We start from the raw sequence: 27540 nt of genomic DNA on the forward strand, positions 1-27540 counted from the left end.
AAAAGTTAAGATTTCCTTCTTGATTATTATTCTTCCATGGAAGTAAATTTGTTATTACTTTCACTCCATTGCCCCAAATTATACTTCTCTCTAAGTTGGTAGTCTAGGATTGCGGGCCTGACCCGACTTAAGTTGTGCTTAGACATGAACTTTTAGGCCCGACCTGTTTTAAGTTGAGTATTTTTATTAAAATTATTGGAGATTAAATTTAATATTTAATATATTATTGAATTTTCATTAAACTTTATTAGTTTATAAGTTTTAATTTTTTAATGAAATACTTTACAAACATACTAAAAAAACCTTATATAATTTCTTCTCGTCAAAGGAACACGGCTCGGTCTGGAATACCTGACGCCGTAAGTAAAAAGAAAAGGTTCATACCAATTTTATTTCTTTGATCCACGGCTGGCAATAGGCCGATAAAAAGCAATGGCCCTCTATGGCTTCGGATCTAAAGATGACGGGCCCGATGCCCCTATCTAGAACCGACCCAGTCTCATCACCACTAATCAAGCGCGTAATGAACGGTGATCACTGATCACAGCATCCCTGTGTGACACGCGCTGCACGGCTTTTTATGCTCATCCGGTCCCACCCACCGCTCGTACCCTTACTTGCACTTTTCATGGGAATTGGAGTCAGTCACTTGTCAGCGGGTGGGGACCTCCTGATGTTCTCTCATCACGTCCACGTTTTTATCACGCGCTCTGCAACTACAATAAGTCTCTACACACGAAATCTACACGTATATACTGCAGTTAATTTACACCGCAGGATCTTACCATCCGATCCCATGCGTGGAGGGTCCCAGTACTTAACGGAATCGATTGATGTAGTGTAACAGATTGTTAGGATGATGATGCTTTGGCGCACCTAAACACAACAGAACATCATTTCACTAGATTGTGTTTAACCATGAAAGAATTCAATCAATCAAAATTGATTAAAAAAAAAGATGTAACATAAAATAATATCGCCGCTACTTGTGTTAGGACTAATTTCGTAATTTGACTTTGGGTGCAGATTTATTTGGCCTTTCTGTTCCCGGGAAATTAGAACACCCAACTCGTACCAGTACATCAGTTGATAAAAGGAGGGCATTTTAGTCAATGAAGGAAATCAAGGGCTGGCACTATGCAGTAAGTAAAAGAAAAGGGGGAAAAGGGAGAAAAAGTAGTAAAGGACAAAATAAGTGGTAGAAGGAAATCTTTAAAAGGAAGCCAATTTGCTAGTATTTTTATTCTTTGCTTAATCCACTCAAAAGGATTTTTGCCTCTGTATTTCACTGTTTATATATACTATAAGGTCGGCCAGTGCTAAGCTATGAGCCTAACGGGTTTACATCAAAAGTGAGGTTGTTGATTTATTATTATTAATCCCACCCGCCTTTTTAGTCTCCTTCTTCCCATGTGACACTGTCTCTCTCCCAATCAATACCCCATCAGAAGCTCTTTTCTTTTCACACTGCCACTGTTGGCTCTGTTTCTAGTTTTGTGATTCTGGGATGGGGTGTCCCTAAGATTTCGATTTTCTGGATTTGCTAAATCTTGAAGGATAGAATGAGTTTCCAGTGAAGTGTACTTAAAGAGCCTCAAATGAAGAAGATCATTTTTTTAAGACACTTCATTTTCTTGTTTGTTGTAGGCTTTGGTTGTTTGAGCTCTGTTCCAGTTTTAGCTCAAAATGGACCGATCAGAGATCATGTCAAGTTTATTTTTGGTTGGTGTTTATAATTCTGTATTTATTTCTAGTATAATGTGACGTTACTGTTTAAATGTTGTTTGCTGTTATAGTTTGTTTGTTTGTTTTCTTTTATCTGGGTCTTTTATCTTATCTTGTGGTAATGTGATTTGTCATTCTTTGTTATATTTGATTGTTGAGGAAAAAACAAAGGAAAGAGGAAGAAAATGGAATTTTGAGTACTGGGATTATGTTTTTTTTGGGGGGTTGGGAAAGATGAGGGGCGTTTCGAGAAATCTGATCTTTCTTTTCTCTTTTCCATCGTTCAGTGCTTACTCTGATCTTAACGCATGTAAGAAAAAGGAAAGGTTTTTCTGGTTATTTGCTATCTCAATTGTTTCATTTTTAGTGTCTGTTTGTTCTGTACGCAGGAGAGCAGAATTTAGGTCCATGGAAGAATGAAATATCTGAGCTGGCACAAGCACCAGGACCTTCAAATGACGAGCCTCCAAGCTTGCTGCTGTTGGCAGCACAAAGGACAAATAGGCCGGACATTCTTCGTCATTTCAAGCATTATCTCGGCGGGTGGGATATTACCAACCGGCATTACTGGGCGGTAAATTTTTGTGTCTTTTCCTGCACTCCAAATATCATATTTGAAGATGGTGTCTTTGTGAAGATGGTATCTTTGTGCTGAGGTTACGATCTATGCTAAATGAGATTAGACGGTTAATTTTTGTAGAAATAGTGATATTGAAAAAGATAATAGTTGGAACACTTGTTGCTCTTGTTAGAAAGAGAATGTCATATACTCAAGAAAAGCAGAAGAAATTATCTTATATTCATTTCAGACTCAACAAAATGCTAGAGAAATAAATGTTCTCCATGTCTGACAATAGTCGGAAACTCTTTTATTAATCTTTTACAAGAAGTAATATAGCATGTTTGTTCTGTTTTTGTTTTGGATTTTTCAGTAAACCGAGTTATGAGTTATGGCTATTCGAAAGTAAATATGTTGGAACAGATTGAAAATTTTCTTAGAGGAACAATGATCATCGGCAGACAAGGCTTTTGTTATCTATGACCCAGTCTCACGGCCTTAAAAGCTACAATTTGCATGTGAATTCTTAAGATACTATTATATTAAGATGTTTCAGCTTTCAATTTGTTCTTAAATGCACGCATTCTGCATTGCTTTTTATCATTTTCTCCTTTATTGCTTTTTGAAAGATGTGTACAATATCTCATATTTTTAATTAGCATTTTTCACTGTTGTGTCTGCAGTCTGTTGGATTTACAGGTGCTGCTGGATTCATTTTTGCTGTCCTGTGGTTTGTTTCTTTTGGCTTGGTTCTTGTGGTGTATCATTGCTGCGGATGGAGAATAAACATCAAAGGAGAAAGATCTGATAATTCCCAAAGGATTTGTCTTATAATGCTCATATTGTTCACAACTGCTACAGCGTAATAATCTAAACTTAGGTCTTTTCACTACAAGGATTACCACTTCTGAGTTTTGTGGTGCTTTTACATCTTATATTATTATAGTTCTTTTTTCCTTTTGTAAATTTTATCATCTACTTATCTCTGCACCTTCCATTGGCATGTGTGATTTGACTTCTAATGCCAAATCTTTTGCTGAGCAGGACTGGATGTATTCTTCTTTCTATTGGACAAGATGAATTTCATGGTGAAGTGTTGCATACTTTGAAATATGTTGTAAACCAGTCAGACTACACTGTTCAAATCCTAAAAAATGTTACACAGTACCTATCTCTAGCAAAAACCATCAATGTGGCCCAGGTGTTCCTTCCTTCTGATGTTATGTCTGACATCGACAAATTGAACATAGATCTAAAAGCAGCAGCAGATACACTTACAGAGAAGACCAGTGAAAATGCTGGTAAAATAAGAAAAGTCTTCAATGCCGTGTATGGTCCTCTAACCAATTTACTATTACCTCATTACTTTACAATTAGCATGTAAATCAAAATATTAATACTTAGTATGCCAATTTTAAATTTGTTTTCAGGCGATTAGCACTGATTACTGTGGCAGCAGTGATGCTAATTTTGGCTCTGCTTGGTCTTTGTAAGTATCACTATTAAATATCGGTGACTTGTATCTTATATGTTTCTTCATCAGTTTCTTGTCTCTCGCCTATCTGAAATTTGTGCCTTATTTTGTTGCAGTATTGTCTATTCTAGGCCACAAACATGCCATTCACATGTAAGTTCTTTGCTCTGTAGTTTTAGAAAAATGTCTTCCATTTTCCATCACCACTTTTATATTATAAATGATCATGAAGGAAGGTAATAACTAAATTTGGAAGGGATAATGATTAAATTGACTCTTTTACAAAATTAAGGGCTTCATATTTACCATTTTACTTTTTATTCTTTTGATGCAATGTTACCACTTTACCCTAGTCTTTTGATGCAATCTCACCATTTGACCATTAAAAGATGGAGGTTGATGGTCAAATGGTGATGTGACGTATGTTAAAAATAAAAAAATTCTAAAAAACTGATGAGTTGGATTAAATTAAACAAAAAAGAATAATGACATGTCAAAAAAGAAACAAAAAAATGAAGTTTTTATTATTTTTTTCTTAGAAATATAGATTTTAATGTTAAAACATAAAAAAAAAAAGTTGTACATTTTTGTACAAATAGCTAATATATATTTTAAAAACCGTTAGTGATTTGTTGGGAATTTTAAGAAAACAAATCCAATTATTTCTAATTTTGATTTAATTATTGATTTCATCCTTAGTTACCATTTAAAAAATAATACATAATAATTTTTTTTTTTACATAATAGAAACTAACGGAAGAATTGAAATTCCTAACGAGTTTCTTTTTTATTCAAATAATGGTAAAATTGCTCAGAAAAAATCTGTATAGACTGATAATATTGCACCAAAACATAGTTAAAAGGTAAAGTTGGAGTCCCAAATTCAATAAAGTGGTATGTTAATAAAAATGGTTTTCTAACTTTTTAACTACATTTGAAATCCCTTGTTTTCCAATTTTTCAAATTTAGTTATTATTGATCACATTTAGAGTGTAATGGAAATAGAAAATGGGAAACATGTATGAAACTAAACGGCCCTTTGGTCTTTGGTTGGTGAGTTCTCTTCTTTCAATTATACTACAACTTCACTTCTCTTTCTGACACTACCGACAAATTGTTGCAGATTCATAGTCAGTGGATGGTTACTAGTAGCTGTTACATTCATTCTTTGTGGAGTTTTTGTAATCTTGAACAAGTAAGATGATAGATCTTAGGTGGAGATATTTCTACAATTTTCCTACTTATTTGCTTCCTTAAAAAAATCTAAATCTGGTCACACATCCATTATAACCCTCTGCATGTTTATGGAATGTTAACGTTTAATAGAAGATGCATCAGTACCTTTGCATTCAATGCTTCAAAGTTGCTTACTGATAACATATTTGAAATTGTATCAGTTTTGATGCCTGTAGTTTGTTTTAACAAATTGCTCCTCCATGTCATTTTAGTTTCTTTGTTTCTTTCCCTATATCATATATGATTACTTCACTACTATTCTTTATTGGAAAATTGCTGTTAAACAATCCTAACCTTGAGGTTCTAACTTAATTACTTAGTTTGAATCTTCTGCTTTGCTTGAACTGCATTCAAGTATAATTATTTTCTATGCCACTAGCCCACTACAGCAATTTGTAGTCACCGAAAGGAAACTCACTTGATTTCACATTGCTTTAGTGAAAAGAACACTATTTTTACTAGAATTTGAATACTTTTGGTCAATGATCAATGTGCAAAATGCCCATGTGGATGTCATTATCTTACAGATGTATGATCTCTTTTGTGTGTTTCAGTGCAATTTCTGACACTTGTTTGGCTATGGAAGAATGGGTGGAAAATCCCCATGCGGAGACTGCTCTTAGCAATATCCTTCCTTGTGTTGACCAGAGAACGACAAACCATACACTCACTCAGAGCAAACAAGTCATCAATGGTATAGTAAATGTTGTGAATACGTATATTTACACCTTTGCCAACTCAGATCCTTCCGCAGATGACACTCGTTATTACAATCAGTCTGGGCCTCCAATGCCTCCTCTGTGTTACCCATTTGACTCTCAGCTACAAGATCGCCGGTGTGGGTCTTATGAGGTTTCTATGGCAAATGCTTCTCTGGTATGTCTATGAAATTTGATAATTTGGTTTGGAGGATTTTTTAGAATCTATTTCCCATAGATATCACTAGATAAAGTTTCATCCTTCCAGAGTGAATAAACAGTCCCTGAATATCTAATAGCTATTTATGCATGTGTTGTGCTGCTGGATCTACCTTCAAGCGATAAGTGATATATCCATTTTTAGTGATCTAATTATCTATGATTTATGCATTTAATATTGTGTTGTCATCAGCTTTGGTCAAGGTTATAATCTGAATGAATTCTGTTGCATTTATTTTTGTCGTGAAGATGTTCTGACAGAAATGAGTTTTAACCAGATACAGCATAATCATGGTTATATAAAGAAGTGAATAATGGGTTGTGAATAGCATAAACCCAGGCATGTTCTAGTAGGTACATGCCTAAGACCATGCAGTTTCTGAGAATAATGCGATTTATTTATTGTTACAACTAAATCTACCTGGATGTTGAGGAACCTGAAATCATAAAATCGTTTAGGCTGTCCTATACTTATGCAAGAAAAAATCGACTCAACTCAATTGAATTTTTTATTTTCAGGTTTGGCAGAACTACACATGCATGGTATCAGCATCTGGGGTATGCACCACCATGGGAAGGATAACGCCTGACAGATTCACGCAGCTGGTGGCAGCAGTTAATGAGAGCTATGCTCTCGAGCACTATACCCCACCTCTGCTTCGCCTGCAAAATTGTGATTTTGTCAGGCATACGTTTCAAAACATAACCTCAAATTACTGCCGTCCATTGGAGCATTACCTTAAGATAGTAAATGCAGGATTGGGCTTAATCTCAGTAGGAGTCTTGCTCTGTCTAGTTCTCTGGATACTCTATGCAAACCGCCCCCAAAGGGAGGAGGTGTTTGTGAAACTATCGTTGCCAATAAAATTTATGAGTTGCAAGAACATTTTCAGCACAACGAGCAATAACAATACAACATTGTCGAACATGACAAATGGAGTCTAAAGTAGAGCAAGAAATTAGGTTTAGGTCTTTCATTTTTGTTGTATCCCCGTATACCGGGAAAGAAACCAAGGTGGGGCAAAGCTCCATTTTGAGTTGGGAGGGTTATATTCCATTTCCGATGTCTTATTATATACGTATATATGGTTAAATGAAATTGATTGTTCGCCATCTGCTTGGGCAATCCTTTGCTTCTCTGCGTGGTAGAAAAAGGATGCAACTGCATTACGTTGCATTGGAAAAGATGTAAAACTCATCGGAGTTACTGCAACAAGGAATGTTAATATTACTATTCATTTAAATCTATCAAAAGCCAAAAAACACACATCCTTGTCTCTTGCTTATTTAGCCATCAAGGAGACATTGTTTCTTTACTCTAGTAGTAGTTTTTATAAAATGATTTTGAGTAGGTAACTGTGTTACAAGCTCCTTTGGAAACCTTTCAAGGCATGAACGTGTCCATTGAATTTGGTGATACCAAAAATTTCTGAGCAGCTCAGGTATGCTGCTGGTATACGCAATCATTTATATTGGTTCTTAAGAAAAGCTGGTAAAGTGCTGAAGTTGTCACTCATACTGCACGGTTCAGCCCGTAAATGGATTTGGTAGTTGGTGGAAGGAATGAACCATCGATCTCATTCTGGACTAATTTACCATTCTGTACTAATTGGTGGAAGTTAGAATAGCAGAAGATAGAGTCAAATGTGCACAAATATATAGCAAGGTCAAATAAAATCAGTCACGTTTTGATTTGAAATAGCAGACAATTAATGCTGTATTTTACTATTTTTAATTGTGTATAAAGTATTTCCTGACTCTAAGTTTGTCCTATATATATAAAACCCATAACATATCAATAAAGTACATTGCTTTCTTCACGTTACTCCCGTAACTGTTTTCTTGAATTGCTTCGACGAGCAGAGGTCTGGATGCATGGTCATTCAATATGGCTGCTCATACTTCTTCTTCTTATCTCCATTAATGCTATTTTAACATGCTGAGCTGTATATATAGTATATGTCGGGAAGAAATCATGCAATCATGCAACCATGTGTTAATCTTAGTTTTATTAATGTCTAATTATGATAATTAAAATATTGATTAGAAACGTTTAAAAATAATACTCGTATGCAATAAGGATGTCATAATTACAACACTTTATATTTTCTTTTGCAAAACATATCTTATTTCTTGTATTTTATTTCATTATTTTTTTATAAATAAAGTACCAAAACTAGTACAATGTATCTCTATATCCAACAAGCTAACTCATAGACATCTGTATCAGCATATCATCATAATTATGAGTTAGAATGTTTGGTATTTGTTCATTAATTAATTCTCTCTCTATTATTTGTTATCAAGTTAGTAACTGGAACCTCTATCTTGGCAGTAGCTAGGTGTGTATCAATTCTTAATAAAATTCTTGTTTGACTAGTTTTACTCCACCCAAAATCCTCTTTGTTCTGCTATTTTATCTCCTTTTACTTTGTTGTTCCAGCCATCAATCGAAAATAGCTATGCGAGTCCGTGGTAATTAAGAGAATACATAATTCTGCACTTAACAATTTTACTTTTGTGAGAAGGTTTATACTGTCTAATTAACTTTGAATTTTTGACTAGTGAAAACTCATTACAGAGGGAAACTAGTACATAAGCTGGTTGTTCATTTGCTTGAGAGCATTTTATTTATTTATTTTTTATTGTTTTTACAATCCACAACTCTCAGAATAATTATTCATTTTACTCTTCTTCTAAGAACACCAAAAACAAAGGTAGGCCGTGCATCAAAAGCATTTTTTAAATGAAAATTGCCTTAAAAAATCTGCTGCTCCAATGAAAGAAGAAGAGGAAAGAAACATAGCATCAAATCTCAATTAATAGGCTTAGCATTTTTAGATCGTAGTTAGCTACTAGCTCCAAAGAAATGGGCATCTAGGGGGCTGTTCAGTGCATGTCGTATCGCATTCAGAAGCTTTTAAAAGTTTGCCTTTCACTGACGGGCTGAGCTAGGTGCAGGAGTGACTGCTCAAAGACCAAAACTTGAACATGTTAAGCAAGCAGAGATTAGCTGCCTCATAAAACTTCAAGTTGCTGCATATTGACTCTCCATGCCTCAAGAAAGCTGCTAAATCTCGTTATTATCCATACTCTGCCTAAAGTTATGGTCAGAGCAAGATAAATATATAGTTGCTGTGATAATAAAAATAAATATTATGGTTCACAACTTACCAGGAATCATGGAATTTGCTGCAATAAACAACCAAGCCAGCAACTCCTCCAAGAATAACATATAAGGAAACCACCAAAACAAATGACTCAAAAACTAAGAAGAAGATAAAAAGGCAGAGATTTGATATATATCAAATGAAAAAGGTTCAATTTCCTGCAACACAAAACCCCAATACTTGACATATCGCTTTGAATTACATCAAATTAATCATCCATATAGCTTCTAGATCAAGCATCTCAATACCAAGCCTTTGTCTTAGCAGCCCAAAAATGGCATTAACAAAAAAAAAAGAATTCTCGATCATCAACTAGAAAAGTCAATTACACTGATGTCCAGCAATAAGCCGTTGAGAGGAAAAAAAAAACCATTAATAGCACTAAAATTCACCGTGATCTAGTCCAATATCAGATGGAGATTCAGCCAAAGTCTGTGGCCTCTCTGGCACCACAAGCACCTCTTGGAGACCATGAACAACAATTGACTCACCGTAATACAAATCTGGAGAAGCAATGGCCACTTCATTGATCATCAAGTTATTCCCATACTTAGTGACATCGATCTTGAACCCTTCCAAGTAAGTCCCCAGCACCGATCCATTATTTAAAGCAACCAAATCAGCCCACGAGAACTTGCATGGGAGAACATGCCTGCGGAAGATGGACGGATACACACTGAAATTCCCACTGTAACCCTTCATATTCATGGCATCATCAAAAGGAGCAAAGAGAGTCAAAGCTGCGGTCTTCGCCTTAAACTCCAGTAGCTGCAAATCAAGGAACGAGGCCATAACAGAGTATCCTCTTGACCTTAAAATCAAACTAGCCTCAGAGAATGAATGATCATCGCCATTTACGGATGCGACACAACCAGGATTAGGAATTGAAAACCCGAAACCCGGGTCGAAAAACTCTTGGACTCCAAAGATCATCAAAGACCCGTCATCGAATATAGGGGAGCCATCAATCCTGACACCGTTAAGGGAAACGTAATCATCGGAGGGAGATGAGGTGAGGATGAGGGAATGGTTGGGAAGAAGAGTGGGGATGGTGGAGGAAGGAGGGAGGGATTTAAGTGATTGGAGAGAGAGGGGGAGAGGAGAGAGGTGGAATTGGAGAACAGAAAGCGAGGGCTGGCCGTGTTCGAGGAAGGCGAGATCGGTGGGGGAGAAGATGGTGAGAGATGGGGATAGAGGAGCCAGGGTTTTTGAGAGTAGGTCCAGAGTGAGAGCCATGGAAACGAAGCCAGAGTCGGAGAGGATTTCGGCAGCGTCAAGGAGGGTTTGGGAGGGCAGAGGGGAGGAAACTGAGAGCAAAGAAAGGAGGATGAGAGGAAGGAGAAGTCCGGATGCCATTTGGGAGGTGGTTTTCGAGTTAATTTGTTGCAGACAGTGAGAGGCAGAGGAATATAAAAGGCGAGCTTAATTTTGGCGGGAAGGGTTTAGACACGTGGAAGGATGGGATTGGGAGAGTAGAATGGGAGTCAGAAATTCGTTAACTGTTATGCGGTTCTTCCGGATTGTGAAAAACGCGCTTCCATTATTGGTGCAGTGCTACACCTACGTACAGAGCAAGCGCACACAAATCAAACATATACGAGTGAAAATATTAAGCTAGAAATATTTGTTCAACCTGAGTCCAATCCAAGCATGAGCTTTTTATTATTTTGTTCACCAGTAATCTGTTCTTTCCAGTCTTATTAGGATCAGGTTTAGTCAGGCTTGACATATCTAAGGGTTACCAAGAAACAATTTAGCTAGGCTAAGTTCTATTTCTTCATCTAAATTACATTCCAGTTCTCTCGATGCCACTTCATCTGAAATAAAAAATAACAAGCTTTAGGGAGTAATCAACTGTCATCTTAATTCTTCCTCCTTAAGTAATACTTCATATTTTGAAACACACTTTTTTTTCTTAATTCAAAATTCAATTTAGTGCTTATCATGTTAACGTACTCTTTTTTTTTATAATTTTTCGAACATTTAGCTCATTGGTTGGTATATAATCTCTTACCTAAAGAGTAAGATTCAAATCCCTCTTCTTTCAATTATAAAAAAAAATACTTTTTTTTATAATTGAATATGTGATCTTTATCTTGACATTTCAAAACTTAACTATAAAATGTTCAAATTTCTCTTCAAATTGTTGTCTTGTTTTTTTTTTTTTTTTAGAAAAGAAGATTTGAGCCTCATTCTTTAGAGAAAAAAATCATATATCAACTAATGAGTTAAATGCTCATGTGCAAATTATTGTCTCATTTTAATTGAGTCTGTGATGATTATTTCAAGTTTTAACCTATAAAATGAGCATGACACGTAGAGTTGAGTTATGGTCTAACTCTAGACAGAATTAAGAGGTAAAATTATAAAACAATTGAAGGTTGTTCTAGTTAAGGAAATACAATAAAGCCTTAACATAATCGTTCGCGTCTCCACATTTGAGCATAATCCTCAACTTATCTAATTTTGATACAATAAATGGAGAGAGAGGAAAAAAGAAAAAAGGGAGACCGTGGAAACAAGGACAATAACTCTTTATTTAAGGGTCCAAGTGGCATGCTTAATGCTTGAATTTGAACACAATTAAAAGCTGGATTTTTGTGAAAAACAAACGAATTTATTGTGGTTCTTTTCACACCCATACATATATGGAAGGATGTAGTTTTTTTTACTAAATTTGTTTGAATTAATAATTACTATGATTAAATATATATAATATTTTAATGTTAAAAATTATGTTTTGGATGTTTTGTATAATTATTAAATATAAATATTTTAATGATATCATGATAAAAAAAAGTTCTGAAGATGAAAATTTTCTTTGAAATAGACGATAGAGAAAAATATTTTTTACAAAATAATTTAAATAATAAAAAATATTAAATTTTTTAATAAATTATTTTCTTATTTGAACCACCTTTATTTTTCAATAGACGATGTAGGAGTCCTTAAAAGCTTCCGGGAAAGCGCCTGTTTATAGGTCGAGAACCTCAAGCGATAGGCTTACCAACCTGGCACTCAGGTTTACGCTTCTCAATCACTCGTCTTCTTCAAATTCCAAATTTGGCATTAATTAATATATATTCTTAATTCTTGCTATGACCACTTTAATCTCAATTCTTCAAAATTCATTTTGAATCACTTTATTACATGTGGTTGAGAACATGAACAATGAATGCTTGTTGAATCTTGAATATTCTACCGAGAAGGCCAAGGTCCAAATATTGTTTTGTAATGCAAATCTTTTGAGCCTGAGTTCTTTGGAAAAATTATTTTCTAAAAGGTTTTCACGAATTTTGATTGTTCAATCTTTTTCAGAGTTTGTGAAAAATAGAGTGCAGAAAAAAAAAAAAAAAACTCCACTGTGAACTGTGGGCACTTTTGTTTTTGTTTTTCAAAGAAATTTTTTGTAAACTTTAACGCTGAAGCATTCAAATTCTATTTATTTGAAGTGCATACAATTTTAATTTTTGCAGTTTCAAAAAATTCGTTAATTTTTATATTTTTAATGTAATAACGAAATGATTCTTTTATCTATATTTTCGTTAAATTTAATGTTAACCATTAATTGACCACACGTCATACCCGTTGTGTACATTGACTATTTATTTAAATTTATTTATTAATTTTAATTTTTACAAAATATATTATATTAAAAAAATATAAATAAAAAATTATATATTGAAAATAATCTAAAAAGTTTTTAAAAAGTGTCCAATATTTCCTTCTTTTCTTTTTTTTTTTTTTTTCTCTTGGGTGATCACTAGCCCATAAGGAATCAAGGGGAGAGAAAGAAGAAAGAGACAAAAAGAAAAAAGAAAATTAAAAAATATATATAAAAATTAAAAATTTACATAATCTCATTTTTGTACATGTTAAATAATCCGTATCTATCATGTGCTAGATAAGTATAGTCAAAATTTAACGAAAATATTAGTAAAAATTTAAAAATATAAAAATCAATAAATTACTTTTTAAAATGTAAAAACAAAAAAGATCTACAAATTTACCCTTAAATAATAATCCATATTTGCTAATAAGAAACTTCATGCTTTTGGCGTAACAAGCTGGTGTGTTTCTTCCAAGTCATAGTCCAAGTTTTTTATTTTCAATATTCTTATTCCCCCCTGTAGACGGCTTCCAGCGTTCCACTCTTGGTACGTTTCACCTTGTGTTTCTCATTTCTTAAAAGTAAAGCAATTTCCTGCATCATAGCTGTGGATATTTTAACGCGGACAGTCCGACCAGGACCAGGACCAGAATCATGGAATATGAAAATCAAATGCCCATGGATATGATGACCAAAGTTGCGTATCAGCAAGTGAATTGACTTTCCCGAGAAGATGCCTGGCCTAGGGGCATGGAGTTGCACCTCTCTAATACATAAAATCCATCTTTGTTTATGGACCATTCACAATTGCACGTCTTTATCGATACCACGTAACCACGAAAGATTCTTTTCCGCCAAAAGGAAAAAGGTCGCGGCCTTGTAATGATACAATCCCTTGAAACTTTACCAACCAAAAAATCGATTTTATAAGATCTTGGAGATGAGAGCAAATCTAGAGAAATAAATAAAGGACTAACAACAAGAGGACCGTGGAATACATCCAATGGTTGAGAATATGCGGAGAATCGTTATAAAAGCCGGTCCCATGCCTTGCTTGCCATTATCTTGTTAAAATAAAGAGCTCCGTCGATGTTTGGATTCGTTTCATATGGGTCCCATCCAAAAGGACAAGGCTGAGAACTTGTAACATTTGACGGACCAGCCAGGACCATCCATTTACGATTTCATGGTGGCTTGATTCTTGAGGCCTTCATGCGGATTTGCTTTGCCCACCCCTTCGACCAATCACATTAGACTTCTGGTCAAACTTGAACATCCAATAGCTTCTCTCTGGATGATGGAAAACCATTTTTGCTCACCGCCCAATTACCCCACGCTGGCATGCCCAAGTCAGCATGAGGCGAACAGAGATGGCAGACAGCTCAGCTATCCATGGAAAAGAAATACGCCTGTTTCCAAACACCCAAAAATATCTGAAAATTTTCCTTCAAGCGAAAGAGAACAAAAACCCAACAAAGGGGTAAGAATCAAATCTCAAGTTATAAACAAAATTTAATAATTTTTTCAACTTAACCGAAAAGGATAGTACTTACCTCTAAGAGTTAGACAAAACCACTCCAAAGAGCTAAAAAGCACCAAGAGATCAAAAGGAAAAACAAACCAGAAGAACAATGAGAGTAAACAAAAGTAGGGTAAAAGGAAGGAAACCACCTCAAACTCAAAGAGCTTAAAAGAGATCACCCTTGACGCCAAACCTATTCACAGCCCGTTATGTAATCTTTGACAAAACATCAGGTTTCATTAAAGCAAATTAGGATCAAGGGCTCTACAGTTTAAACCTACCACATATGTGCATGTCTATGACATTGTACAAATTCACTTTCAACTCTGGTTCCAATCATAGAAACTGAAAGAAGCCAATAATCAACTTGTAGTAATTTATTTGACATTTATTGCAAAAAATACTAGATTTCTGACTTTATCTATTTAGAAGAACTAAACTACTTAGAGAAATAGAAAAAGAGAAAAAAGATACATTTTCTCAGACGTAAATAAATATCAAACAGCAAACAAATACATAAAGCGACTAAGATCAGGCATAAACATCCATATATCAATGTATCTCCGGTCTTTTGTGTAAATAAAACTTAATACTCCACTTCCTGCACCTCTCTAACATCCCGTGAAGTACCCTGTAATCAAGACAATTCAAGCAAGCACTTAGCTTAAACAAGGAAAAAAAATCACAAAATCAAACAGAAAGAATTTCTGAAAATTATAAGATAAATCATAAAAAAGAAGTCACAGCAGAGGTACCCACACGTTACTCCCTGTACTCTTTTCTAAGGTTTTTAAAAATCCACCTGTTCAGCTGTACAAATATCATTTGAGCATATAACTGTCAAAAACTCCATCAATCGAACATTATCCAAGAAACCAAATTGCAACTTTACCAGATATGTAGTCCCATGCTAACAAGTCCAACCTGCAGCAACAAAGAACATTTTGCTAATAACCCCAAAAGTAATACTTAACCATGCATAGTCTAAAAAATTAAGGCAGTCTTAAATGATGAAGAAAGGGTTATGTGTGTAACTACCATCTGTATTGGCCACTATTTTGCTCTAGTCTTTGCATAAAACTAACAAAGTATGTCTACAATTCCAGTCTTGAAGAATACCATTCTACCCTTCATTGCCATACCAATGAAGGGTAAGCTACTTAACATCTAATTACTCTTAGATTGTGTGACACATCATATCTAGAATTTAGACCTGCAAATGTTTCAATTTAGAATTCTCTTATTCGAAAATATATAAGATTTGTAGCTCCAAATTTAAGATAAATAGGGATTTATTGTTTCCTTTTTCCAGCTAGATAATATAGACTCATCACTTGAATTAAGGAAAAGGTTTTTGACTAGGTTGGATTCATTTGCAATCCAAAAAATTGGGCTCTTAAAGTGAATACGACTATTGATGTTTCTTAGTGTGCTTTGTTTGACACTCTAGTCAATGGGTAAATGCTTTCCTATTTCCACTGAAAGAAACGAAAATCGGGTTCAATGCTTAGGATGAAATTCAGTTAATTAGATGCATGCAATTCTTTAAAAAAAAAATGTATAGCCACACAAATCATGCTTATTTTGTCTATTTTGCTAGACTTTCAAAACAAAAAAAAAAGAAAGCAAACATCAAATATTCAACTTTTATTTTTTAAATAAATAAAAATTTAATGATTCTCAAAGATACATGGGAAGAAGTTAATGCTTATTGCTCATTACATCAAAAATTCTCAAACTTGTATATACTCAAACTCCTTTTTCTTCACCATCCTTAGGCAAGCGGTCCTAAATTAAACAATGAATTAATGACTCTGAAAAATAGACAGTAGACAATTGTTAGGGAGCATGGTGTCAAAAGGCTAAAAGCAAGGAGGATTCATGATAGTATAATGGTTTTCAGATTAAAGGTAAGATAACATAACAGCCAATGCAAATGCTAAAATTCCACTCATGTCGAGATACGATTTCAATTTTTCTTTATTTTCGGGTTAAAGAAATATTTCCTCGTCGTTTCATTTCCAAGACTGAAGGCAGCAGGAAATGTGATATCACCAAATTGCGTTTCCTAAGATTTCCCAGACACCAGAAAAATTGAAAGTCCAAAATTGCATTGTGATATTCCTTAAATTTCTAGGTAGCCAAACAGATGCGCAATGTTTATATAAAAGAAAAAAAAGGACGAACTCACCTGACTAGGAAACGGAGGCGGAGTCTGAGAGAGTGAGGATTTTTCTTTAAAGTGTTTTACCAGGTTGACGAGAGAGAAGGGTGAAGTTTCTTTTGCTTTCCTTTCTCAAACCACAAAGGCTAGTCAGAGAGAAGGCGATGAGGGAACTTCCCTTGGGAACAACTTTTTTTCCCCAACACAAACGACAATGAGCTCTCGGGTTTTTTTGGTACAGGCGTTTCCATGGATAGCTGACGTGTCCTTTTTTGTTTGCCTCTCGCTGACGTGGACAAGCCAGGTTGGCGCGAATGAGCGGGGTGAGTGCGCAAATAACACCACCCCTTTTGTGAACCTTCTCCAGTTTTCTCTATAAAACCAAACAAAAGGCCACTCTGTTTCTCGAGAACCAAACAATCCCGCCTCCTCTCCTCTCCTCTCCTCTCCTCAAAAACCCTATCACATACTTTCGGTTCCCCCTATCTCTTTCTCTTCCCTTGACCGCTTAAAACAATTTCCTTGTCTCTTTCTATTTAGCGTTTCTTTCCCTTTATTTTTCCTTCATAAAATTACGCTAGTTTTTCCATTCCGATATTTGGATCTCTGAAGGAAAAACAAAAGGGGAAAGAATACAACCCACCCTCTCTTTTACTTTTCTCTACAAAACTAACCATTTGATTTTCGTTGATTTAATCTAATTATCAATTTTTTAAAAAAATTTTCCACAGCTATTTTCTTTATTCTTTAATACCCACCGAACAAGCAAGATAATGGCAATTGCTTGGTCTGCAAAAGCTTCTTCTATGGAGGCTTTGTCTTTATCTCCTCCTATGTCTCCTCCCGTCGTCCTAACGCAAGACGAGCTGAAAAAAATCGCCGCTTACAAAGCCGTTGAGTTCGTTGAATCAGGCATGGTTCTGGGTCTAGGCACGGGTTCGACAGCCAAACACGCCGTGGATCGAATTGGCGAATTGCTTCGTCAAGGCAAACTCAACAACATCATAGGAATTCCCACCTCGAAGAAAACACAAGAGCAAGCTCTTTCGTTAGGTATCCCACTTTCAGATCTCGACAACCATCCCACCGTTGATTTAGCAATCGACGGTGCGGATGAAGTGGACCCGCATCTCAATCTCGTCAAAGGCAGAGGAGGGTCCCTTTTAAGAGAGAAGATGGTGGAAGGCGCTTGTAAGAAATTTGTCGTTATTGTTGATGAATCCAAGTTGGTTAAGTATTTGGGAGGGAGTGGTTTGGCTATGCCTGTTGAAGTTATTCCGTTTTGTTGGAAATTTACCGCCAAGAAACTCCAAAAGTTGTTTGAAGATTCGGGTTGCGTCGCCAAGCTGAGGAATGATTGTAAAGGGGAGCCTTTTGTAACGGACAATGGGAATTACGTTGTTGATTTGTATCTGAAGAAAGATATTGGGGATTTGCAGGTTGCAAGTGATGCCATTTTGAGGATTGCTGGTGTTGTTGAACATGGCATGTTTCTTGACATGGCTACTACTGTTATCGTTGCAGGTGAGCTTGGAATCACCATCAAGAATAAGTAGAAACTGAGAAAAAAAAAAAAGGATTCTAACTTCTTTTTAATATTTTAGGGAATTACTGTTGTAACTGGGGATGGATTTTTGAATTCCTTTTTGGCATATCTATTGATTGATGAGGAGCGTTGTCTTCTCAAGTTTTGTTATTTTCTTTGGGGGCATTTCTTAGGGAAGAAAGGATTCAGGAACGTTAGGATTGTGAGACAGCAGCAGCAGCAGCTAAACAATGAGCATGATGTATGTCAGCTGTTATGATCATTCCAATGATAAAGTCTGATTATTAACTGGATGTTGCAAGTTTGATGGTATAATAGACATCTGATTATTTTATATATTTAAATCTATTGGAATTTTTTTGACTTAATTAAGATTGATATTTGTTACAAGGAGTGAGTGTCGTATGTTCTTCAATAGGTTATTATATAGAACTCGCCCGGTTGTTGCTTGTTGCGTTCTAATGAATGTAGTCTCGAACCCATGGCTTGGAAATTGCTGATGAGATGTAAGGTTTCGGAGTCGGCTCTTGAATGGTGACTACTCATGTTGAATAGTAAGTCTAGTTCAGACAGTGTTTGTTGCGTATTAATAACTCTTGTTTAATGTATGTTACAAGTCCATTCATTTACTTACATCTAACTTTTGTATTCTTCCGTATCTGCCGAGTAGTTACCGTTTTTCTAATCTTAGCCAACTTTGACTTGTGAATGGTTTACTCGGTTTGCAATACCAAATGAAACCCACTCTGAATTGAAGACTGAGAGCTGTGTCCAGTCCAGTTCCAGAGCCTTGCTACCAAGTATAATGATTATTAGTTCCATCATTTTAATTTTGGTGGTTTAGACGAGACACTAATGGGAACTATGGATTGACCTTAACAAGTCTTGGGAGGCCAAAGCCAGTGTCTGGTGGCTACCTGTAATCCCTATGCAGTTCTGAATTCCATGCTATATTTTGTGTTCTTTATTTATTTATTTTGGATCAGTGGTTACGCAGGAGATGGAGCTGGAACCAGCCTTGCGGGCAGTCCACCCTCGAAGGGGGTGGGTGAACGGTGAACCATCGGGCCCAAGCCCGAGGATCTATACTCTGTACTTAACAAACCCAGAAAAGCAGAATAAACAGTGCATGAAACCTAAAATATTTTATTATAAAGCAATCTTGAAAACAGTGGCATTGTCATTAAGAATTAATTCCCAATCTTTGTGGCTTTTTGATCATGTTTTAAAGATGGAATTATGCTAGTTGAGTGATTAAGTTGCTCACGACTCTATTTTATATTTTATAAATTTCATTGCAATTTTCCCATATATTTAAGTTATTTTAGAATATGCAAGTTATTTTATATTAATTACTATATTACTTATTTTTCCAGTATTATAATTATTTTACATTATATGGTTTTAAGGTTTAGGATTTTGTTGTAAATATCGAGTGTAAGTACATAGAAGCCCTCAAGATTTGACCTTAATTACATAATTTACATTGAAGGACTCTAGTTTGAGAAATCTACATCCCACCCCATTGTGCTAACAAAAACTTCAGAATTACTAAAAGGCCCTTGTATATGCCATTTTTTTGTGGATAGATGTGTCATCTCATAAACATGAAGAAGATTATGAAATTAAAAATGAACATTTATATTCTAATACAAGTTAAATGGCTAAATAGAATTATAAACCAACAATCCCTTCCACTTTTTTTTTGGCCCCAAAAAAAATCATAAATCATTTCAACATCTCATGATCTCAACACCCCCCCGAAAGCATTATTTGTTTCTTTTAATTTTGAATTGATCATTATTTTAAAATGATAAAAACTTTAAGTGAGTTTTCAAACTAAATTTACTTAAGATTTTCGTGTATTTCTCAGGTTAAAAGTTTGATTTAAAAATTATTTAGTTGTTAATAAATGCAAGTCCAATTGATATTAAAAGAAAAATTATTTTCCTTGGACTTAATATAAGTTTTGTTATGAAATAAATCTTAAAAGAACAACTATAGAAAAATATAAATGAAAATATTTAGAGGGAAAGAAAGTAATTAAAGTGAATAAGAAGATTTTATTTAAATATATATTTACAAATAAAGTGAAAGAGTCTATTTATAAGCTAATAACTTTTTATCTAAATTGAATTTACAACATGAAGATAACACTTAGGGATTATTGGATTAAATCTTAATCCAATCTAATTTACATCAAATCTAGATATAGATAACATAAATGGATATTTACAAAAATATTCATAGCACTCCCCCTTGAATATCCATAATATTAAGAATATATCTCGTTAAAATCTTACTAGGAAAAAACCTCATTGGAAAAAAAATCCTAGTGAAGAAAAAACAGTACATAATCTTTTTAAGAATACGCTTTTGAAGTACTGCCTCATTAAAAACCTTATCAAGAAAAACCCAGTGAAAAAAACCTTGATGAAGGAAAAGAGTACAGTGCGTATTTTACTCCCCCTGATGACTGTATTATAGAGATCTTTAAAATGATGCATTCCAACTTTTCAAATGTTGCAATGGAAGGGCTTGAGTAAACAAATCTGCTAGATTGTCATTTCGCTAAATTTGTTGAACACTTATTTCACCTTTTTCTTGGAGATCATGAGTGAAAAAAAATTTTGGTGAACTATGTGTTTTGTTTGACCGTCTTTAATATATCCTTCCTTTAGCTGTGCTATGCAAGTAGTATTATCCTCATATAACGTTGTTAAAATTTCCTTCTTGGTTGACAAACTATACATTTCTCGAATATGTTGAGTTACAAATCTTAACTAGACACATTCACGATTTACTCATGAGTTGCTAAAATTTTTACATGGTTAGAAGAAGTAGCAACTATAGTTTGTTTTTATAAAACGTCATGAAATAGCCATAACTCCATGTGTGAACAAGTAATCTGTTTGGGATCGAGTTTTGTGTGGATCAGATATATATCCTACATCTGCATAATCAATTAACTTTTATTTTGATGCATTTGAATAATATAAGCCTATATCCATTGTTCCTCGAAGATATTGGAGTATATGTTTAATTCAATTCCAATGTCTTCGAGTTGGAGAAGAACTATATCTTACTAATAAATTCACAGCATTTGATATCAAGTCATATATTGCTAGCAAGATACATTAGTACTCCAATTGCTATAAGATACGGTGCTTCAGGACCAAAAGTTCTTCATTATCCTCACAAGGTTGAAAAAGGTCTTTTTTTTTACATCTAGTGACCTTACAACCATTAGTGAACTCAATCAATATGTTTTCTTCATATAAAATCATTTTAGCACTTTTTCTATACAATTAGATTGATGGACAAAAATTTCATTTGTCAAGTGTTCAATTTGAAGATCCAAACAAAACTTTATTTTTCAAGGTTTTTCATCTCAAATTCTTTCTTTCAATAATTCATAACTTTTAATAACTCTTCAGGAGTTTCAATAATGTTCAAGTCATCAACATAGACAGCAAATATAATAAATTCATATCTAAACCCTTTTATAAAATACATGGACATATAAGATTATTTCTATAGCCTTTTCTCAACAAATATGCACTAAGGCGATTATACTATAAGTGCCTGGATTGCTTTAATCCATATAAAAATTTATTTAATTTAATTGAGTAAATTTCTTGAGAATTCAAATTTTTGTGCTTCAGGTAATTTAAATCCTTCAGGGTTTTTCATATAGATATCGGTATTAAATGAGCCTCATAAATAAGTTGTAGCTACCTTTATTAGATGCGTTTCAATCTTCTAATATATTGTTAGACTAGTTAAAATAGAATTGTAATTACATTTACCACAGAGAATATATTTTTTCATATTTAATACCAGATCTTTGGGTAAAACATTATGCGATAAGCCGTGCTTTATATCTCATAATCTCATATTTTTCATTTCGTTTTTGCACAAATACTCATTTATATCCCACTAGTTTTACATCATTTGGTGTACGAATTACAGGTCCAAAAACTTCACATTTTGCAATTGAATTCAATTCCACTTTGATTGCATCTTTCAACATTGGCTAATCATTTCTATGTCTACATTCTTCAATAAACATAAGTTCAAGATCCTTACTTTTCTTTCATAATATTAAGCTCTATATTATATACAAAATATCGTCGATGTTTATTTACCAGTTCGATCTTTTCCCATCATGACATAATTGATTGAGAACTCTTCATTTTCAATGATTTCAGGTATTTGAATTTCTTTTGAAATTTTTTTTAATTATGTGAAGGGTCTTTTCTAGAGTTTCTATTTTCTCTTTCTGACCATCTTAAATACTTGCTCGTTTTCTTTTTCGAGGATTTTATCTTTGGAACTGATTGGTCTTAACGCTTCAGCGTGCCTTGTTCTACAATGACATTAATGTTAATTGGAGCATTTGCAGTTGGTATAGAAGATTTAGTTATTCTTTTAGGTCAGTAAATACATCTGACAACTGATTTACTATATTTTGCAAAAGAATTATCTTTTGAACTTCAAGTTAATATTAATTTGTGTGAGGATCAAAACTAAATAATGATAATTCATTCTAAGAAATTTTCTTTTGCAGCTGCTTATTATTCTCCCCCTAATGTTGGAAAAATTATTTCATCAATATGACAATTAACAAACTTTGTCATAAATAAATCTTTTATTAATCATTCTAAATATTTAATTACAAATAGAGATTCGTATCCTACATATATTCATAACCTCCTTTAAGAACCTATCTTTATGCGTTGTGGTGGAGCAATTGAAAGATATACCAAACATCTAAAAATTTTTATATAGGAAATATTTAGTTCTTGATCATAAACTAATTGTATAGGAAGATTTATAATAACTCGTTTGGCTTGATGCATACAAATGCTGTAACATCCAAAATGGCATGCCCTCAAGTAGACATTAGGAGTTTGAATTTCATAAGTAATGGCCTTACAATCAGTTGAAAGTGTTTAATAAATAATTCTACTAGACCATTTTGTGTATAAATATTAGCAACGGGCTGTTCAATAGTTATTTCAACTAATATGCAATATTAAAGGCTTGAGATGTAAATCCACCAGCATTGTCAAAACAAATAATCTTGATTATTTAACTAGGAAAATGTGCTTGCAAACGAATGATTGCAAATGTCAAATTGCAAGCTGATAATAAGTACACATGTGACCATCTAGTTGATGCATCAATTAAAATCGTAAAATATCTAAATGGTTTACATGGTGGATGTATGAATCCACATATAACCTTGAATATTATTCAAATACGTAAGGAATTCAATCCCAACTTTAACCAGTGATGGCCTTATAATTTATTTACCTTCAGAGCAAGCAGCATATAGAATTCATTAGATTGAAAAATCTTCTGGTTTTTCAATGAATGATAAATTTTTAATCATTTTTTGCATCATTATTGATTCGGGATGGTCCAACTGATCATGCCAAATATTAAAATCATTAGTAAACTTTTGGTTTACTATAAATTTTAATTATTCTAATATTTGTATAGTTTAATTCTGAAAACAAAACGAGTAATTTTTTTTTCAACACACACTTTTTACTTGATTTAATAGATGTAATGTAGAGGTATTAAGTGTCTCTTTCATTCATTGTTTTAATATGATATCTATTCAAACGAATATCTTTAAAACTTAATAAACTTATTTGAGACTTAATTGAAAATAATACATCCTCTATTACTTTATTCCTCAAGATAGTAAAATATTAGCTCTTTTGGAGCCTCCAATTAATCTTGTACTACCATATATTGAACTGACATTGATTTTTTTTTGTCAAGTAGGAAAAATATTTATTGTCTTTAAATATAGTGTGTGTTATAGCAATGTTTGCTACACATATATTTACATTATTGATCTTAGATCCAACAAGATCAATATCTATATTTTTTTAAATAAAATAAAATATATACAATAAAAAACTTGCAAGTTAACATAAAAAAAAATTAAATATATAATTAAAACACATAATAATAACATATCATTTAAATATAATGAAAACATATTAAAACATCTTCATAATATAGTTATACTAAATATACCAATTATTATTAAGTTCATTCTCTGATATTTCTATTACCAATCGAATGATCAATTCTTTTTTCAGGACAAGAAAATCAATAATAGATATTTCTATTACCAATCATGTAATCAATTCCTCTTTCAGGATAGACAAATGTCACGACTCGAAACTCTCATCGGGGCCCCTGATAACTGCCGCGACGTCCTGATAGGCACTCATTACCCAGAATGCCGATCGGAATCCCGCAAGGCTTAGCATCAGCTTCCGCATCTCCCCGGTGAGCGACAGTTATTAAATCTCGTATTTCAAGAAATCATAAGTCGTTTTCAAATCAAAATAATAAAATATTATTTTTTGACTCACAGGGGCATTTTCGTCATTTTTTTCTGAAAATACCGAAACCCGCCAAAAACATGGTGTAAAAGCTAAATATGTTCATACATACTTTAAATCAAATAACTAAAGTATAAAATTACTTTTACAATTACACGTGAGCCCCCAACTGACCAAGAAAGTATAAGGCTACGAACCCTTACTTTCTAGGATGTAACTCCGAGATTAATTCTCGTCTTAATCAACTATTAACAAACTATCCTGAGCCTGAAAAATGGATAGGAAGAGGGGTGAGATTACATAATCTTAGTGAGTAAATAGACACCATCTAAACTATCTAAAGGCGAGTAAATGGAAACAAATTAAAATATTCTTTTCTAATATATGTTTCATAACATGAATATTCAGTTTACTCAATTAATCAACATGGCTTATATATCTCACAAAACTTGGCTTCTGCCAAAAAATCATGCTCGCGGGTACCTTCGTCAAGGTATCCCACTGAGACCGCCAAGGCTGTTAAATGTCTCATACCCATAAACATGTTTTCGCATCTGACACACAGCCATTCCTTGGCGTTGGCTGAGTCTCACTCTTACGAGGTGGTCCACGTGAAATGCACTCAAATCTTTACCTCAAGAGATACTTCATCCAACATCTCCCCCCGAGGTAAATATATAACTGGATTACTGTGCCTCTCTCATAGGTAGTCCACGGAAACCCCCACCACTGCAGTGACTATGGATTATTTTATCTACCACCTGATTTATAAAATCCTTATCTGCATGACATGACAATTTATCGTAATCTAGCCTCTCAAGGCTGAATACATAGTATATATAATTTTGATACAAATGCCGACTTTGCCATTCATGCTCACATATTGCTATAAGCCATATAATTTAAAACACAATTTATAACAGAAGCAGACAGTCTCCAATTACTCTATTTTTAAAACCAGTATTCAATTTTTCAAAAAATTTATAAAATTATTTTATAAAATCACAATTTCTCCTAAAACGTAGCAATTTACCATTTAAACTCATTTTTTATAAAATCACAGAATTGTATAAAATTACTCTAGATAATTAAGACGATAATAAGTTTACTCACAGTTCTAGGAGTCGATGTACTCCTCATCCCAGTCTTCAAGCACAATCTCTGTACTTTTACCAGTGTAATTTACTCACCACCTATCTACAATGTACAATACATAATTCACCACATTAATGTTTGACCATTATAAAATTAATTCAGGCTCGATGTATATGCATGATATGATATGCAACTTATTCGACTACAATTTAAATGCGGTGCTGACCTAATTCGGCCTATTACCCGATTAAATGACAATTGTGTCTGATTTGGCTCCAAATTGCTCCATTTCATTTCTAATACCTCAATTCACCAAACATTATTCAAAAAATACCAATTTCAGCATAAAAACCTTCCCATTTCTTGATAGAAAAATTTGACCATTACAATGCACTAACACCGTGATTTTTCCTACTCAATTTTCTCACCATTATTCATCATTTTCTAAGCCATTTCTCTTGAAATAATAACAATCCATCACCCACACACATCAAGGAAGATTCAGCCAATGAAGATTCATGGGGAAAATGGATTCTTTTCTTGTGATTTTGCTTCTAAATATGCTAAACTAACTAAAAACACTAACATATCTTAAAATCAATTCAATCCAATATCTTTCTCTCTCCTTATCCATTTTGACTAGCCATGAATTCATCATGAAAACATGTAATTTAACCATGGAAATTAAGGGAAAATGCATGGGTTAGGTAAATCACTAGCAAAATCAAAGAAATTTTACCTTTACTTGATCAAATCCTTGAATTCCAACACTTTCTCTTTGATTTTTCCCACCTAGGGTTTGTTCTTCCTTGGTTTCTCTTCTCTTCTGATTTGGCTGATCACTATGGGAGATATGGGTTGATTTTTTGCCTTTTTATAAAGAAATAATAAAATAATAAAGCATGACACATGGTATTTCCTTATTGGTTCAAATTTTAAATATTTGACTTTTAATTCTTTAATTCTCCACCACACATTTCTCATGTTTATCCATTTCCATGATGAATAAAATCCCTTAGTCTTGACAAGTGTCGGGGGTGAAAATTTACCGATTTACCCATGAGGTGGCAAAATTACCATTTCGCCCCTATATTCCAAATTATATCGAAAAATAAAATTTTTCACTTATAAACCTCAAATCATACTCCAATACTCAAATTATACTCCAATAAGTCAAATGGGGCCAAAAAAATATTTTCTAAAAATTTTCATTTTGTCCCCAGATAGAAAATGACCATTTTACCCCTAAATAGTAAAAATATTAGTTTAACTCCTAATTGATCCTTGAACTTTAAATCAAAATTTTAAATCATTCATGGACTGTGAAACTCTTAATTTTACCTTAAAATTCCTATTTGAACTAGTTCAAGACTTAATCGACTTAATGGTACCATTAGGGGCAATATCGTCTTTTAACGATTTTTTGAATTTCCTAAATATGCAAACATTCTATTGAACATGTAAATGACGTCGTAATTATTTTATAGAACAGGGTTTGATACAAATATCTTAATGTGCTATATCAACTTGGTCATGATTAAAATTATCACAAGATGTTTAATTTTCAATGATGCTTGATAAAATTTAAGACATACAACAGGTACGTGACCAATGATCTTTCATGCCACATTAACAATAATACGTTTTCTATATCCCTTTTATTCTTTTCATTATTTATCCACTTCTGGTGGGTTACAAGTATTCATCCACTTCTTGATGGATTATCCACTTCTAGTGGGTTAGTGGGTCAAGGTATCCATCTACATTTTGTGGTAAAATTATCCATCCATTTCTAATGGCAAAATTATCCTTAGATTCTGATGGTAAAATTATCCATCAACTTCTAGTAGTAAAACTATTTCAGAATTAAAATAGTGATAGTGTAAATTATTATAACGACCTCTTCCATATTCATAATCATAATTATTAAATGATGTGACATTCATTTCAGGAAATGAATGGATTTTTTATTATGACCATAATTATTAAATGATGTCGTATTCACTTCAAGGAATAGACAGATTTATAATTTTTTATTAGTATCTCGTTTGTCACATTTACTTTAGGGAATGGACATTCATGGTTTTTCATTAATAGCTATATAATAACAAATTCACTTTCCAATCAAGAGACAAAATATAATATATACAG

General features: G+C 33.6%; 3 protein-coding genes across 4 annotated transcripts; 2 read left to right on the forward strand and 1 right to left on the reverse strand.

The window, feature by feature from the left end:
• The first annotated feature begins 1319 nt into the window (after positions 1–1319).
• Positions 1320–7024, forward strand: LOC18609735 (uncharacterized). Of its 2 annotated transcripts, XM_088804058.1 has the most exons (10): positions 1320–1722; positions 2115–2299; positions 2968–3146; positions 3329–3613; positions 3715–3773; positions 3875–3911; positions 4882–4953; positions 5549–5688; positions 5749–5870; positions 6431–7024. In XM_088804058.1, exons 1-10 carry the CDS (start codon positions 1599–1601, stop codon positions 6854–6856), a joined length of 1629 nt encoding a protein of 542 aa, XP_088660184.1. In that variant the 5' UTR covers positions 1320–1598; the 3' UTR covers positions 6857–7024. The 2 variants fall into 2 exon arrangements, with proteins under 2 accessions (XP_088660184.1, XP_017971787.1); XM_018116298.2 differs by having other exon boundaries at positions 1322–1722; positions 5549–5870.
• A 2156-nt stretch (positions 7025–9180) lies between these two features.
• On the reverse strand, positions 9181–10448 carry LOC18609736 (putative fasciclin-like arabinogalactan protein 20). Its single transcript, XM_018114794.2, has one exon. It carries the CDS (start codon positions 10435–10437, stop codon positions 9463–9465), a length of 975 nt encoding a protein of 324 aa, XP_017970283.1. The 5' UTR covers positions 10438–10448; the 3' UTR covers positions 9181–9462.
• A 6327-nt stretch (positions 10449–16775) lies between these two features.
• On the forward strand, positions 16776–18267 carry LOC18609737 (putative ribose-5-phosphate isomerase 2). The gene has a single exon (XM_007045007.3). It carries the CDS (start codon positions 17151–17153, stop codon positions 17931–17933), a length of 783 nt encoding a protein of 260 aa, XP_007045069.2. The 5' UTR covers positions 16776–17150; the 3' UTR covers positions 17934–18267.
• Positions 18268–27540: the final 9273 nt, after the last annotated feature.

Source organism: Theobroma cacao, chromosome 2, assembly GCF_053813885.1.
Source record: "Theobroma cacao isolate CCN51 chromosome 2, ASM5381388v1, whole genome shotgun sequence".
NCBI lineage: Eukaryota > Viridiplantae > Streptophyta > Magnoliopsida > Malvales > Malvaceae > Theobroma > Theobroma cacao.

What these genes read in the sequence shown, in the direction of transcription:
- LOC18609736 (XM_018114794.2), bottom strand. Translation starts at nt 10,437, where the DNA reads ATGGCATCCGGACTTCTCCTTCCTCTCATCCTCCTTTCTTTGCTCTCA.
- LOC18609735 (XM_018116298.2), top strand. Translation starts at nt 1,599, where the DNA reads ATGAAGAAGATCATTTTTTTAAGACACTTCATTTTCTTGTTTGTTGTA. An exon ending in TCATGTCAAGTTTATTTTTG is followed by an intron (nt 1,723 to 2,114) that starts GTTGGTGTTTAT and finishes TTCTGTACGCAG; the next exon opens with GAGAGCAGAATTTAGGTCCA. An exon ending in CACAAACATGCCATTCACAT is followed by an intron (nt 3,912 to 4,881) that starts GTAAGTTCTTTG and finishes AAATTGTTGCAG; the next exon opens with ATTCATAGTCAGTGGATGGT.
- LOC18609737 (XM_007045007.3), top strand. Translation starts at nt 17,151, where the DNA reads ATGGCAATTGCTTGGTCTGCAAAAGCTTCTTCTATGGAGGCTTTGTCT.